Below are 17570 nucleotides of genomic sequence, written 5' to 3'. Positions count from 1 at the left end.
GCTCCCATGCATTCTTTGTTAACAGAAAGACAAACGGTGCAACTCTGCCACTCTCTCCACTGAAAACAGCTCTAGAGTACACGCGGTGTAAAACAAGCTGAACTTCACCAATATCTCCACTTATAAACACCAGAAAGAAGATGCAAGGGAACATGGAGGCAAATGGAAAATGGGTTCTATTTCCTTCTGCCAGATGGGCTCTGGAAAGAGCCATAAACAGGGTTCCTTAAGGCAATTCATAACAATCTAGTCCATCTGGCTTTTCCAAAAAGATAATTGCAAATATAAGCACTCTCTCCTTCTGCTTCTACTTGATGAGCTCAGTTTGGCAGTAGTCCAGGCTTGCAGCCTATGGCTAGATACATTCTAATTTTAGAAAATAATTCCTGAAGGAGATAGAAGTGCGGTGGCAGGGCAGCCATTTAAAATAACCTGGTCCTTTTCCTTTCACCTGAACTTACTATTTTCACTTGAAAGCACAAAACTTCTAGAGAAAACAGAAATGTCTATAACATACAGTACTGTTTGTTTCATTAGGATTCGTTGCATGTGTAAATATACTTACAAGCACTGAAATTGTAATTTCACTTCAAACGCTACTTCCAAACACAAATTCAAAAAACTGAAAAATCAAGGTTTGTCTTGGGTGGCTCAACATCCTGAATTTTAACGGCAAGGTAGTTGAAACCTGATCTGTTTCAAAAGCTGACCTGCACTTGCATGTAGAGGTGAGCTTCCTGCCTCTCCTTCCTCTTCTGAGCTTCTATCCTTTTCTCTTCTTGTAGCCTTTCTACAAGTTGTTGAGGAATATCATGGTCCGTGACAGGCTGCAAAACTTCACCTACAAAGCAGATTTTGTGATGTCATTTCAAGATTTACATGAAACAGGGTTTTCTTCATACACACTTGACTTTCCTCTGATTTGAAATCAAACCCAGCTTTTTTCATCTTTTAGTTAAAACCATGGTTTGATATCATCATGCTTTGGCAAAAGAAGCATTTTCTATCCCAAGCCAAAATACACTACTTCCATGAAATGTGTATCAGACTTCTGAATTAAATATTCATTTTCAGGATTAAAAAATATTTATCACCACCCAAATTTTTTTGTAGTATACATATATCCACATATTTGTAATCAATTGGATCTAGGTTCCATCACTGAAGTTAGTTCACTACGTTTTCCATCCTATAAAACAATCAAGGCTAAAGCACTCTGCAGATACACAGTCTTGCCTTACTGTGCTAAGACGACACTAGATTAGCACATACTTTCCAAAAGTGAGAGAAAGGCTGGGTGGTCCCACAGACTCTATAAATTCCAACTACAACTAACGAAGCCCCTTTGTATAGGAAGATTGAACAATTCAGAAGTAAAATACAGTCATAAATCCCTGTACGTAAATCTAACTTGGAACACATGCAGAGTATACATACTTAATTTTGATTCCCTGATGTAAACCAACATGTACGCATTCGTACAGTGCCGTACAGATAAGTCATCATCATGACCTCCATAGTTGTGTTCAATCGCTTCTTCCTTTGTACATCTTGATACAACATCATCATCAAATTTACACCACTAGAGAGAAAATTTCATATAAATATAATTTTACACACAAAAACATGTTCTTGAATGATAAATTAATCCTATTTCTGGCATGTCTTTCAGCTCTTTGAAGTAACTAAAATTGCTCTTCAAGCAGCATGAGTTTAAAAAAAAAAAAACCTAGTTCAGTATAATTTGTGCTACCTGCTACTTGCACTAAGCATAAGGAAGGCCATAAATACCAAACCTTTACTGAAATATTTGAACATTTTACACTGAACATCAAAAGCCCAATAATTATTCAAAGAATTTATTCTTAAGAGTGTCATTCAAATGTCTAACTTTTCTATATGCATTTCAGAAAATTGACCTTATTTGTTGTAAAACAAAATAAAAACCAGTGATACACAAGATACCTAGGAATTACTTGTACATTTAAAGGAATTTACAGCATATTTTAAATTAAAACAATAAAGCCAATTAAGAATGAAAGACAAATAGCAACAAATTCACAGCAATATCTGACTTCTACTTTTGCTGTGAACAGTCACGTACACACAAAACCAGTCACCTCAAGGGAAGAGGCACCTGACCTATAAACGTCCAATCCAATCAAGTCACCTAAACCTGCAACAGGGGGACACGCAAAGATATCGAACTTCTGAGTCACGGAAACATTTGACACATTCATATTTGCTTCAGCATAAGGTCAGCCTAAAAAAATGCTGGATAAAACTTGATTGCAGTAGACCTTCCAACACACGTACACACACAACTGAAGGGATTCCCTTAGTTAGAAGTCTTTTGCCAAAAGCCGATAGCTTTTGGATGCTACTGGCTTTGGATGGAGATGAGGCTGCTCCTCTTAAGACAAGTGATTCTTTAATGCCCTCAAATGCAGGCTCCTCCCTAAAGAGCAAAACCTAGACACAAGGGCTGCTGTTTTTCCTTTGTAAATACAAAGTAAGTTTCCCAAATACATTAGAATAGGCATCAAATGGAAAAAGTATCAAGCTAAGAACTACATGGAGAAATCAAATCCCTGTATGATAAAGTGAGTGTGCCTGCATGCTCTTCTGTTAGGGAACAGAAAATTCCAAAGATTTGCTCATTACGAAAACTGCAAGTATATATTTGCAAAACACAAATATGTTTAGGTGCTTTTCAATACTCACTTTGCCATCCCCCTTTGGATTTAAGTAAACAACATAATGTCCGCCATGGTTATCTCCACTGTGTACTAGAACTGCATGAAGAATGTAATTGGCAGGATCTTTAGGATCTGTTTTTTGCAAAAATTCATCTAGTGGCAACTGTTCAGGAAACTCAAACCTAGTTTTGAAAACAATTAAGACAGTTGTATTTGTAGTTAAGACAGACACATACTATCACGCAGGACATCAGTACTTACTCCTAAAGCAAGTTAAAAAAAAATTGAACAAGTTGTTACAATGCCAGGATGTATTGCATACAGTGGCAGATTTTACACTGTTTTAATATGGAATAAAAATAACCTTCATAAGCACCTGAGAAAAAACATGCCCTCAGTATCAAGGGTAAGAGCACTTTACTGAAATAGTGCTGCTTTGGATTCACTGTGTCAAGGGAAAAGCTCAAAACCTGTTATTTTCTAGTACACAAATACAGCTTTTCTAGCACAGGTACCACTGGACTAGAACATTATTCTGAAATGTCTTTCAGCTGCTGCAGTCTCAGCTTCTTGGCGAGACTGAAATCGCTGCAATACAGATTTAGTTTACAACCAACAATGTATCTCCTTGAGAAATTATCAGCCTCTACTTACAGTGAGTGGGCATGGAAAGAGATGGAGGGAAAGCAGAGGACCAACTTGTTCACCCTACTCACTCTTGTGGCAGCCTATGGGACTGTACCAACTTGACACACAGGGCACCAAGAATGTTCCACAAAGCGTTAAAAGCCACATTCACTTGTTTCATATCCAAAACAACTGCTACAAATGACTATTTAAGTATTCATTTTGTCATTCAGATCATTAATGTTCAATCAGTGCACCTTTTGGGGACCTCTAACATGTGCCAGGGCACACACCTTCCTCTTGGAGTTGATTCAAAAATAGGATTTTGGCAAATTATTTTCGATAAAAACAGGTCCAAATTCTACAATGAGAAAAACCTTACCTATCATTTATCTTGATGTTTTGGTCAGTCTGAGGATCATACATAAATCTCATGAGCTGTAGGTGTAATACTGGTGGCAATGTCAGGAACTTCACGCCTTTCTCTGCCTCCTAGACATTTTAAAGGAAATGGAGGGTTGAAATTGCAAGATTTTTAGCGACTCAAAATACTTGTTTGCTGCAGACACTCCTCCTATGGACTTTTATTTTATAGGCTTGACAACAGAATGTGCACCAAAGAATGTTCAGAACCGGGGCGGAAGTTAACTGTCTTAATGCTGCACCAACCTTCCCATGAGCTATTCCAAATTACACTTACAAGAACTCAGTTTGTTTAAATTTAGATCATTCATACAAGCACATGTGAGCATCTCACTGCATTAAGAGCAAGTTACCTGTACAAATAAAATTAAAAAGAGAATACGGAGGAGAAAACTCATTTTTGATCAATTAAGAATTTCATGCTCATTGTATTCTGCCAACAAATATTTGGCTACCATGCTGTACCTTCCTAAGAACAGCTAAAGAATATATACAATCTTACTTACAAAAATTGGTATATGGAAGCTGCAAAAATAAGCTTTAGTAAAACAAGCGTTTTTAAAAAGGACTTCAGCTTCCTCCAGTGGGTGCACTGAAGTGCAGCTGAAAAGCTCAGAAACGTGCACACACATAAATGTTTAAAATTCCACAAGTTCATTTGGCGTTCTTCTTGATGATACAAAACTGACCTCTCCAGTTACTTTTAGAGCTATGCCGCTTTTTTACTAGACACATAGAAGAACAGACTACTCAGAGGAAGAACTTCTCAGTCTTGAGATCAGTAGAGAAGTCAACCATTCTAGTCACTAGAACACTTAAAGGTATAAAAGCAAAACGCAGTGCTGTTTAGACTGTCTTAAAATCCAAGCTCCATTTTAAGAACCTAACAGCAATTAAGAAGAGCTATATAAAAGCTTGTCTGAGGAGAAAAATCACTAAAATTAGCTGATACAACCTAGAATGGGTTTTGCAACATTTTTTGGCTACCATAGCTTTGTTAAGTTATTTTACCAAGGACAGAGAAATAAAATTTAAAACCAAATTAAAAAAAAAAAAAAAAAAAAGAAAAATACCTGCAAGCCATGTTCTCCTGCATCATACTTGTTATCACCATCCAACTGTTCCACTGCAACGTAGTCAATGAAGGACTCAAAAACTAAATGAAAAAAAGATTGGGTAATTGTAGGGAAGGAGGAAGAAAAATGGAAGTTTTCTCTTGCCTGGGGGCTAAACAATGTATTAATCAAATAACATATTAAGACATGAGAGCTTGTGTTTGAATATTTCTGTCTTTGTTAAAAAAAAAAAAAAAGTGTTACATTGCTTATTGCTTAAGAACATCAATAAACGCACTAAATCGTAAGGGCATACATAAGAATATCAACAGATTTTAAAATAACATAGTTCCAACTGTCTGCCAAATCTCCTGTTCTCACTTTGCAACTGTTAAGGATCAAGCTAGATGATTCTGTTTGCTGGACTCGTACATGTCCTTTTTCAGGTCTTGTATGCCAGGTACTTGGTAAAGTGATGATAGGGGACCACTGTTATGCTGCTCTGATTAGTTCGTTCTTTTTATTTGCTTATTTCTATGGTTAGGTCTAAATAAGAATCTATCTCCTCCAAGTTCATCTTCATATATAAATTATAACCTACTGTGACAACACTACTGTTATCACCAGGGCACAGTATGCACTTTTACGACACCAGGAAAACGCCGGAAATTCACAGGGTTTTTATTAAAAGATATCAGTGAGAGAATTAGGGAGGAGGGAGCAGGGAAGGGAAATGAGAGTAGGGAAAAAAGGTAAGGTAAGCAAAAACATTTTCTGCAGAAAGTGTTTTCAATGAGGTGTCAAAGACTCTTTCCTCTGAAATTAAAGCAAGATATTTCAAAGTGCTGAGCACCAACAAACCCATTTGAAATCAAGAGGCACTAAAGATGTCCAACATGTTGAAGTATTTGACTGGTGCATATCACAATGTATCACTTACTATTTTTCTTTCCCTTTATACTTAGCTGGATATCATAATAATCTTCTATTCGTTCAGATCGATAGTCTACGTGTTTGCATTGGATATAAGACTGTAAAAAAAAACAAAAAACAAAAAACAAAAAAACACAGAATTTCAATGTATACAAGTAACGGTTAATTTAAATTTTAAAAAAAAAAGAAAGAAAATATTAAATACATACCACCATCTTCCCTCTGAACAATTTAGGAATAGTGCCTTCTACACATGTGCCTTTCATTTTATTTTCCACGTTATCAAGCAGCTGAAAGAAAAATTAGTTTTTACATAGGATAAACTTGCAGTTTTTGAATTTATACATCACACACAGATGACTACTGCACTGATTAAACTCTAAGTTACTTGCATAAAAATGAACGGTTAGTCTGTTCGTACTGGCATCTCCTTTCTAGTCCTTTAAATCCTCTTCTTCCCCTTAAAAACTGCACTGAGGACTTCCCCAGCTACATTCCCTTGAGTTTGGAAAACCTCACAAATGCATTTGCATCTTCAAAGCTGCATTTCTCTCCGTGGCTATACAAGGACCACTAGCATACGTTCCATTTATTTTCAACCTTCCTATCCTTTACAAATTCCTCACCCACAAAAGGCCACAATCAATCCCATTCTTAAAAGGGAGAGAGAAACGAAGGCAAAAACTCTACATCTTAGAGACCAAATGTAAATTAATCAGTGCCACTATTACTAGGAGTGTTATTAATTTATATATACACAATATCAAGAGACATCATGCATCACAGATCAGTAAGAAATAGTAGAAACATACCACTCGACATAATTCCTGGACATCATGTTGCATGAAGCTGTCTAAAGTTTCCCACCTTTGTAAGGCAAATTAATACAAAATTACTGAATTATGAAGAAAACTTACAGCTCAAAAGACATTTTTGTGATTTCTTGGCAGATCAAGAATTTAATACATAGCAAGATGTCAAGACTCTGAGATTTAGTACTGGCTGATGCGCAGGTTTTTTTAGTTCTGTAGCATTTGCTTGGCAGCAAGAATGGGCAGTGAACCTGTGGGACGTGTTGGCGGCTGTTCTGCGCCCACCTGCCTTCTCCCTCTGTGGATCTGGGGACAGGGACCGGGAAGGCAGCTGGAGCCAGCCAAAGAGGCCAGGGCCACGCTGTTGCTAGCAGAAGAATTCTTCCAGTCTACAACCTATTCTCAGATCACATCAAAAAAAAAAAACCTCTTAAGAAAAGGCCTGGGAGCAATTCAATGCTGTCAGAATAGTTTCCGCAGCATGCTTCTAGCTGCCTCTCTTCTGAGGGCCCTTCAGGTGCCGTCAAGTAGCGTTCAGGGATTATTCCGGCACGTGAAAAGAAGTGGATTTATAGGAAATACTGGCTCCTTTGTGCTCATCTAAACAGTCAATCCCGGGCGCACAGTAACTCCAAGGATGCAAGGAGGCATCCAGCTTCCTGAACTGTCCATGTGCAAACACGCTCATGGGAAAGGAGGGGTGGGAGCAACAGTCTCTGAATGCCTCGTAGCCAAGGTGGCATGCTGCAACAAGGGTATTCAGCGCTACTGCCTTAAATAAAAAGAAGCATAAAGTGGGTTTAGTTTCAGCATTAAATACTTTCTCCTATGAACTCTTTAACTTAAACTCCAGAATGCTTTCTAAAAAGTCTCTGGCAAATCTTTTTGCAACAGCCATCACTCCCAACCATATGAAATACGCTATGTTTACTGTAGGCTTTAGCTGCAGCATGAGGTCCAACCCCAGCCCTGGAAGCCACAAGCACAGGGGCGATCAGGAGCAATACTAACTTCATCTTCCCCTTCCACTCTCTTCTCAGCGACTCAGCGCCGCTGTCACGCGGCAGCACGCTACTCCCAAAAGGAGGCCAACACACCACTTAAACAAGCTGAATTAAGTGACCTGTTGGATAATTAAGAATGGAAAATAACCTCCTGACTCCCTAGGCTTTAAACACTAGCCAGCTTAAAGGACAAAAAAATCAAAGCAAAAGGTTACATACTAATATTAGGATAAAAAAAGGGCTCCTTCAGACAATGGCATCACTTTCTACCAAAAGAAGCCAAATTTAGAAACTCACAGTACCCAGTAAAGAGTTATGCTCTACACAGCATATAGGTAGGTCTCACAAGGTCAGAAACCCCTCTCTGATTTAATGGGGGCGGGGGGGAAAGACCAAATCTTTGAACATACTCAAAAATTCCTTCTCAAGAACGAAGGCAGGCATGAACACATTTTTAAAACCTTGATCTCAGATACAAAATTAAGCATCTGCAACACCCTCAGGAAAGATCTCTTCATGCTACTGAAGATGACACAGTTGGGATCTTAACTCAAGATGAAATATTTACGATATCAGCAAGTCTTTCCAGTGTAACAGGACAGCAGTAGTGCTGATAAACTCAATACACAGTGTGCTAGTAGGAAGAGGATACAACCACATAAACATACAACACTGAGGTTACCAATCTCATTTTAAGATTCCCCCAAAAAGTGAAGAGGAAAGGTTACAAAGACGCAAGGTTACAAAGAGTCTTATCAAGACTGAGCACTACTACAAGCTTTAGCAGGAGATGCGGGACCAGAGACCTCACAAATGTGATGGGACACAGCTACGTGAAAAAGATGATACAAGCGTCCTAACCTGTTCTTAAATAAAAAATGCTCGTCAATATTGCTGCAAAAGACTAGTCTACAAATACAGTGCGACAAAATAACGCGAAATACAATCTTTTAGAACAATTTTTGATAAAAATCCTACTCCATGCTTACACAACATGCAATAAGAAGGCTTGTAACAGTTATGCTACTCAATCTTCTGTCCTAACTTGTGCTCAACTGAAACATCAAGCTAGTTAAAAAAAAAAAAAAAAAATCAACACCCTCAATGCAGCTATATTGTATAATTCTATGTCTAGATACTCCCGATTTAAAATTACACTCTGTAACACCATCTCACAAGAAGTACCACCAAACTGGAAAAAATACCAGGCAGTGAACTGGATACTGGGCAAAAATTAAAATAAAAAGCAAGCCTTTTTGTAGACATTTTATGGAGAAAAAAGGGTGCTAGAATGAGGAAAATGCAAAGAATTACTTTGTGTGTGTGCTCCGACACCTTTACTTCATGTAACAGATACTCCTCTTAAGCTTTAAATCACGAAACAGAATACAGCATTAAATACTTCTGAAATGTGCACAGGCAAAAATACGTGCATCTTTGATATGTCATAAGAAAATGTTACAACAGTCAGCAATGCAGAACTAACAATATGGAAATGCAAATTACTGCTATTTCTCTAAATTTAAAACAGATTTAAATTTTTAAAAAGACATTAACAATACATCAACTGCAACGTTTCAACAACATATTTTGTCCTGAATTTTACTTAAGTAACTTCGCACAATTTTCAGGTAACAGGTAAATTATAACCCTGCTACTAACAGTTGTGTTTGTGCACTGCTCCCCTCCCCAAAAATCTGACTTTTGGATCAGCTCTCTTTAGTTCTGACAATAAATAAAAACATATCCAAGTAAACTAAGAAAAGTTAGCAATTAACATAATGCTGCATTAACACTTCTCTACACCTCTCTAAAAATAGCCTGATTTAAATAAAACCTTTTTAAAGAAAAGCTTTACGAAGCCTCTAATAGCCAAATAAACAGTACAAATTTCTGAAACTTACCCAAAAGATTTTGTTAACTTTTTAGTTCCAACTGGTTTGTCACTATGTTGCAGCTCATAAAACACTCTTTGCAATGCTAAAGGAACACTTTTGGATGAATCATCTCCTTCTGTGGGCATCATGTACACAGCCTGAAAAAGCATTTAGTTCAATTAGTACCTAAGGAAAAGTTTATTGCTCATATTGTTTAATGCATTCTTTCCTCTTCAGGGACTTCCTTCATACAGCTCCATTTAATCATCACGCCAAAAGAGTCTGAAAAAAATCTGGTACTGTAGTGCAAAAACATTAATTGTCTGGAATCGCTCTTCTTAGAGCGCTGTGGTTAGAAAGATGTGAGCAACAGATTCCATTCACGGTTATTCTATCTAAATAGTTCCCTTATTCCACCCTAGAAAAGTAAATGCCCTAAAGCATTCAACACCTTCAAACAGCTTGTCCTGCCTGGTATGTCTACACAATCATCATCACAGCTCGACCAGATATACTTATCAATACTATAGGCTTTTGAAAATAACTTCAGTTTTGTGCTGTAGCTTGGCTATCTGTGAATATTGTCACCTACAGTGGGGGGGGGAAAAAAAAAACAACTACATGAAACCAGAAAGTGCAACAAGTGAACAAAATCAGAAATGGTCCACATGGAGAAGAACGATGTCAGAGGAAGCTCCGAGATTCCCCAAAGCATTCATCCCTACTTAACGTCATCGCTGTCCAGCAAATAAACAGCTTAACAGTTCCATTCACTGATTATACTGATCTGGGAAGGATTGAGAACAAAGAAATTGCACAAATAGACCAAACAGGGATTAGGAGAGTTCAACAGGCACTGAAATGAGATTTACTTTTTGAAAAGTGTATACCAATATAACTAGGGGAGAGTAACAGCAAAGAAAAGGTATTTATGAGGAGATGCTCATTTAGAAAGCATGAACACAAAAAGAAAACATAGACAGCTCTGGAAGGAGATTAGGTAGTAACACATGGAAAAAATAAAGACTCCAATATTAAGTAGCTTATGAGAAAATAACCTACTATGAAAGAGGAAAATTGCCAGCTGAATTTTTGCCTGTGAAACAAGAGGGAATGATACATGTCTGTGAGTGAAGCGCTGAACTGGGTCTCAGCAGTTCTCACTCGGTTCCTGCACCAGCCTAGATTTCAGGGGTGCCCAGCACCAGTAACTCACCGTGTACTTTAGTTCCCTATATACAGAGCAAGGTTAGTACCTCTACTACATAGCTGAATTGTTGGGGAAACGCATTCATCATTACATGAATGCTCAATGCAGGGGTGATGAGAACCAGATGAGGTGGACATCAGATACAGACACGGTTGATACAAAAAGAACAGAAGGGAATGTCAAAAAACAAAGGAAGAAATCAAAAAGGCAAAAAAAGTTCTTAAGAAGCTGGCAGGCCAGTTTCCTATTCCCATTTTGAATAGCCACAAAATGGTTTTTCAGAAGTACAGAAACATGAACACTTAGAAGAATAATATAACAAGAAACTATCAGCAGAAGAGCTACAGCAGTAAGATGACATAAAAGAAACTGTTTATTGAAGAGTTTCATAAAGAAAGCAAATCACATATTCAGACAGAAACACACTGGTTAATTACGCAACCGTAAAGCAACGACAGTTCACATGACTTTATCTTTTAACTTTTAAATTTAATTTCCAAAATTTAACAGTAAACAGAGATGATATAAAGCAGAATCATGACTGAACACTAGTAGCCTCCAAATTTTATGTTTCTACTTAGTTGTGAGCTGCATCAGTAATAGTGGTATTCATGCACATAAAAGGGAAAACATGAATAGAAATTAGCTGACATTTATCATCAGCTTTTGTTGAGGGACAGACAGCAGAACCCTTACTACGTTCACATAATTTTAAGAACAGCCCAGACGCACCCTGAAGGAAACAAAAAAATTCTTCCTTTGCCCTGCTTTGTTTTCAAAATTTGCTTAAACTGCTTTTCCAAATTTCATAAATTGAAGACAATAGCATCTTCGATTTTATCATTGGCAACAAGTTTTAACTATTGAAACTCAATAATCCTTCATGCCAGTATTTTTGCCAATCCATTAGGCTAACTACCTGGCTAACCTGGAAAAATTAAGAATGAAAAATAGTATTTTCTCATGCAGTTTCATCAGCAACTTTTGTATTGAGCTAAGCACTGCTTTAAGAGTTTAGATCTTACACTGATTTAGTCTGGAAGATAACTCTGTAGGTTCTGAACTCAGGTCCTGCTCAGAGAGGCGCCAAGTCTGAAGTTGGGTCCAGTTGCTCAGGTCATATCCAGTTGAGTTCTGAGCATCTCCAGGAATGGAGATCCCACAAGCTCTCCACATATCACACTGTAAAGCTGGACCACCCTGATTGTGAAAATTTCTTTCCCAAGATCAGCACATACAATTTCAAAACAATTCTAATAAGCTAATGAAGAAAATTATTTTCAATTGCTTCTCTATTTTTAGTATCCAAATGCAGAGGTACAGTTAACCATGCTGATCTGGGCAACCTCCAATTCAAGTATGAATAGCTAAAATTTTACCTTTGATTTTACAAGCGAAAGTTATTTTTTTGCTTTAAAATATGAATACCAAAATAAGTCAGCATCTTGCAGAGTCAACTTAACCTCTCCCTGCCCCTGCTTTATGAACCCTTTTATGAGCTGGTCTTCATTGGCTACAGGTAGAAACAGAAAATATTTGAACAATCAAGTCTCAAGTCTTCCAAATCTTTATAATCAGCCCCTATTCATTGTTTTTAACACCTTGTAAATGTTTTTTTAAAAAAACAAAAACATAGTAAGTTACTTGCTATGTTTACACAAATAGAAATAAGATATGAAAAATCAAGTAATGAAAAAAATTCAAATATAATCAGTACTGACACATTTTCATAAAACATTTTTTTGTTTGTTTGGTTGGTATTTTTTACTTACAAATTTTCAAATGCTCAATATTCTTCATAGGAAACCAAGATGATACTATAACAGGCTAGAAGTCAATGTAGTGGTTTTTGCTACAGCCACCTCCGTTGAAAAAGTATAAATGGAAATTCAGAATACCTTGATAATTAATCAAAAACAGATCCTTTGCATTTAGTTCCTATTTGGTTTCCTCATATACCATCTGAACAATTAATTCCTTTCCTATACCTCTCAAGTAATATTAAAATAATCATTTACCATTTATTTATAATGACTACATTCCAGCTGCCATTGAATAAAAACATCAATTTTATTTCCTCTGAAATTCTAAATGTGTTACTACAAACTAAACATTTAACACACATCCCTTCTCCTTCTGTTTGTGTGTATAACTATGGCTGGAGCCCACTTCTCCAAGGTTAAGTGCTTCTCCAAGCTAAAACAAACCACTTTTCAAATATAATCCTGTACAAACCTTTATTTTTATGCCTTACCCTCCTTAACTCTGAAAGCTTGACCTCAAGATCAAGGAGTGGGGCATTCTGATCCATTTGAAAAAAGCAGAATCTCTAATTTAACACTTGAGAAGTTCCCTCAGGAAACGAACACAAAAGAATGACAGGGACATGTATAGGCAATGGCTATAAGCAACAGACACAACAGATATGAGAAAAATTTTAGATATTTACATGGTAAAAGAATGCTACAGATGACCTTAAGCAGTGTGTTCAAGCTTAAGACAGCTACTTGAAGAAGGGAAGAAAATACTGTGTATGAAATTCCAAGGCAAGGTAAAATATAGTAGATAAATTGAGAAGAGCCAGATCAGGGAGAAACGTACTGGACCAGTATTTATGATTTTAGCATAGTTATACAAACATTCTGCAGCATTCTCATGAATTGCAGGGAATTTTTCAAGGGAAGCAGCAAAGAGTTTTAAAACAGACTGGATGTAGCCGCAAGTACTGACTGGCTGGAGGCACTGGTGACAGGCACAGAAAGACTTGTGTGATGTGGTCCGAGACCAAACCTGGACCTATTTGGGAAGTTACCACCATCCCTTGCCTGGGCGGACGATACAGAAGCACGCATTTATCACAAACAGACAAATAAGATACGCTCTGAAGAGAAAGTTCCTTTGCTTTATTCCCTACCGCTGAAGCCACCTGGTTGCTAACGAAGGGAGCTCTCATTTCAAATACCCAAGAACCTCCCATCTGGTGGCTGGATACAGAGCAAAGAAGAAAGGATCTCTCCATCAATCTCACCCATGCTTCACCAGAGTCTGACTTTCCATAGGTACGTGCTTGCCTTTACCGGTGTTCATTGCTTCCCCAGCTCTACTCTTGACAGCAACTTCTCTGTTAATAAAGCTCTAAATAACAGCAATAGAAATCATTATTTCTTGTAAGTAAGGAGGATTAACAGAAATAATGGAATTGGTGATAAGCGAACTGAGGATACTAGACATTTTATTTTACTCGGTTTTAAGAGGAACAAGTTTGCTCAAAGTGAAAACAAAGATGATGTAGAAATTCATTTTTTCAGATGAGACAACTACTGATTCTTCCTTATCTGTAATAACAGCAAGTGAGTATGAAAACTGTCTAAAACTACCGCAGTAGCCTGTTCTGTTTATAGGGGCTCTGAAAACCTGAAGAATGAGCAGAGAATTGGGCATTTCAGCTGATGACCAGTAACATTTCCATAAAGGAAGCTGCAGTTACCAGTTAGTAAATCGAGCTCTCTCACATGGTCACTATCCCGATACTAACACTCCCTAAAAGCTGGTATTTCTTTGGGGGCTGGGGAGAAGTGCAGGGGAATGCCTGAAAAGATTAGTTCAGCTGAAACAAATCTGTATCACCAAAAGAACTTCTTCTTCACAGAACAAGATTACTTCGTGGTACATATTGATTTACTGACTACAAGACAGTCTTGAAAGGAACTACTCAATTGGATTAGATGTAGCTATTATAAAAACCACATTTTTCTTTCAAGAGCAACGTGAAGTTGTCCAAAAAAATAAAATGCACAAACATTATGAGTGCTGAGCAAAAAGAACAGGCATTATAATGAATGATAAACTGAATGAGCAAATGATACCTCTTGCAAAAAAAGAAACAGGTGCATCACGTAAAACAAGTCAAGTATTTATTTCTTGTACGTGGCATTGGTAAGATCTCAGTTACAGCCTACTGGAGTTCGATGTGCTATTTTTTGCAATGCTTCAGAGTAAGCAGCACATTGCAAAAGACAAAAAAGAAATCCCAACCGGGACACTTAGAGGCCACAGTGATATAAATAATGGTAAGATGGTGGAAAAATCTAAGACAGTGAAAAGTAGGTACATTTAAAAGGGAAATTTTGGAGAAAAGAAAGCTTAATGGAAATGTAACTACTAGTATACACAAGAGAAAGCAGAAGTCAGAATAGTTCACTTTCACTACGAGATACACAATAAGCACAGGGATGTGCACAAGGATGAATTAGGATCAATAGGACACTCCAATAAACTAAATGGTGCCAAGTTACATTTTTTCCCAAGTATATCCCCTCTTCCAGATAGCCACCTCCAATACCAAGTCAGCATTTATGTTTTCATCCCATTAAAGCTATTGCACTATTTTAATATGATACACTATCGAGCATATTTTCCCCTGGGTTTGGATGAGACATTTATTAAGCTGATATTTAAAGCAGTTCTTCCTTCCAGCAAAGAAATAACATCTACAAATAAAAAAACATATGAATGAAGCAAATATAAAGTTGTTTAAACTACTGAAATTATAACGCTTTCTATCACTACCAAGATGCTAACCATAATAACAGAAAATTCAACTGCATAATATAAATTAAAAGACAAAACAAATGAACTACAAAGGTCATATGTTTATCTTTTTACACTGTTTATTGGCTGAGAAGTCATAATTGACTATTTTAACTATTTCAAGAAAGGAAAATTACTTCCGTCTCTCACCTGCAAGATGGAGTCTTTTTTTTTTTTTTTTCTTTTTTTAATTCCAACAATTCGTAGCAACATTAACACATAAGACAGTCTAAGAAACACCCCTTAAGCTCATCTCTTCACCAGGTACTCTGTGTGCTTTCACAAAAAACAAGAGCCTATGGTTCAACAAACTAAAAGGAAGCTTCCTGCGCTCAGCCTCAAGTAAGATGTGCATCACCATGTAAGTCATAACTTCTCTAAGAGGACGAAGTAGGCAAAAGGAACAGACAGCTCTGTTTTGAAGCATTTATAAATATAACATATTGGATATCTCAATTAGCAATCCCATTTTCTTTCACATATTAATTACCTTTCGTAGTTGATTTGTGAAAAATAAAGTCTGTAACAAACTGTTCATGTAACAAGTTGCTCCCTGGTTCTTCAAGCCAACATATCCTGTGTGCTTCTTGGAATCCCACCTAGAAAATAGTAGTTAAAAACAAGATAGTTTTGTATTAACTCTAGTAAAGAGTATTTGTTCTCAGGTAGCACTGCTGGTAGATATCAGCTACTCTTCATTACTAAGGTTCAAATAACAGGCTACACTTCACTACTGCGTGCCAGTAACAACAGTCTTGGCAATGAAATGCTTTGCGATTTTGTTAAGGTTTTTTTTAAAAATATATTCTATATGGCAGAAAAACTATTTCCTATGAAAACGTACTGGAACCCAGAACTGTACTTTTAAGTCTGCATTTCAGTACAACCAATTTGTTTAAAAGTTGACATGAAGTAGAACGACTCAGATGAGGCAGTTTTAAAACAACTGTAAACCAAGGCAAGTTAGATATCAGAGCCACCTGACTGCGTCTGAAACTGTTATCAGCTGTAACATCAGAAACGTTGAGTCTAGATTTGCAGAGGTGTTAAATCACAAATCAATTGATACAGAAGTTAAAGTTCCACAACATTATGCTGACCAATGCAAATGGAAATTTAACCTACACAAAAATCTCTATGCGACAAATGAAAAATATTGCCATGTGAGAATTCATCAATTAACAGTGACAAAGTGAGAATGTCTAATGACAGCTACAAATATTAATTACATAAAATATTTGAACAATCTCAAGTAACAGAAAAATACTGGAATTAAGAATTTTATTTCTAAACAAAGATACTTACGCCACTCCATGTGGAGCATCTGCTTGGACATAGACTTCAAAAGTAACTTTGTCCTCTTCTATAAAGCCTTTTTCAGGATCAGTAACCTCCTGTAAAACAGGAATGATACACGAACATGTAAACTGGATCTTGCAACACGACTGTATCCAGTTAGACATCACTTAATTTCCAAGCCTGAGTTATCAGTAATAATAAACTGAAGAAGAAAAATTGACAAACAATAAAGCTGTTTTTCAGCTTAATACACTTTAATTCTTTTTTAATGTCTCAATACAGGAAACTTGTTCCTGGCTTTTAAGATTTTGCAGTATTATTTCAATTTTCTGTGGATAATAAGAGTCGGTAATCAAAGGCTCTGCTTCTTCTGGACAATATTCCAGCCAGATGAAAAATTAAGGGCCAAACCTTTGAAAATGCTTAAAAAGCAATCTCAAATCAAGATAAGCCGTAGTAGTATTATTAGGGCATTAAATATTTGTACACATATACAAAGAACAGATGGAAATGCAAGAAAAATCTATGTTGCTTCAGAATGACATTGACTATCACATAGTGAAAACAAAAAACAAGGATTCAGATATGCAGAAAATAATAATGAGAGAATATTTAAATCACAATGTAAGTAAAAGCAACCCACAATAACTAAGTACAGGAATTTATAAGAAATTGAAAAAGAATATTCAGCAATGACAGAAAAAAAATAACAGCTTGGAAAAAAAACCCCAACTTTTCTATAGGTAGCTCAGTATTCAGGAGTGCAAGTTCAAAATTGTTCTTATCTAGTAGTAGATTAATACGCGTCCAATTACTTACACTCCAGGCCATGAAGTTGGAAAAGCCCCAGTCATTTTCCTTATGAAAGAACAAGTGACTAATACGACGACTGAATGATTTTTCATCATCCTTGTAGTTTATTATCTTGAGAACTGCTTGTGCATGACAAGACCATGACCTATAAATACAGAAGAAATATTTGAAACTCATTCAAAACCAAGCTTTTTATAGTTATTAAAATAATTTTCTGTTACGGATTTT

At 36.6% G+C, this 17570-nt stretch overlaps 1 protein-coding gene across 2 annotated transcripts in view; it reads right to left on the bottom strand.

Annotated features, from left to right (window-relative positions):
- Positions 1-17570, bottom strand: part of USP7 (ubiquitin specific peptidase 7) — a 77327-nt gene that overhangs the window by 19695 nt on the left and 40062 nt on the right. For both annotated transcript variants that reach the window (XM_082312776.1, XM_082312775.1), the window contains exons 4-15: positions 17349-17487; positions 16536-16624; positions 15721-15829; positions 9458-9588; positions 6550-6604; positions 5947-6027; positions 5745-5835; positions 4823-4905; positions 3709-3818; positions 2725-2881; positions 1438-1582; positions 711-841 (exon numbers count right to left, since the gene is read on the bottom strand). In XM_082312776.1, coding sequence (XP_082168902.1) covers positions 711-841; positions 1438-1582; positions 2725-2881; positions 3709-3818; positions 4823-4905; positions 5745-5835; positions 5947-6027; positions 6550-6604; positions 9458-9588; positions 15721-15829; positions 16536-16624; positions 17349-17487 — 1321 coding nt within the window. The remainder of the gene's footprint in view (positions 1-710; positions 842-1437; positions 1583-2724; positions 2882-3708; positions 3819-4822; positions 4906-5744; positions 5836-5946; positions 6028-6549; positions 6605-9457; positions 9589-15720; positions 15830-16535; positions 16625-17348; positions 17488-17570) is intronic.

Source organism: Platalea leucorodia (genome assembly GCF_965183815.1).
Source record: "Platalea leucorodia genome assembly, chromosome: 5".
NCBI lineage: Eukaryota > Metazoa > Chordata > Aves > Pelecaniformes > Threskiornithidae > Platalea > Platalea leucorodia.
This window is presented reverse-complemented; position numbering and strand designations above follow the sequence as displayed.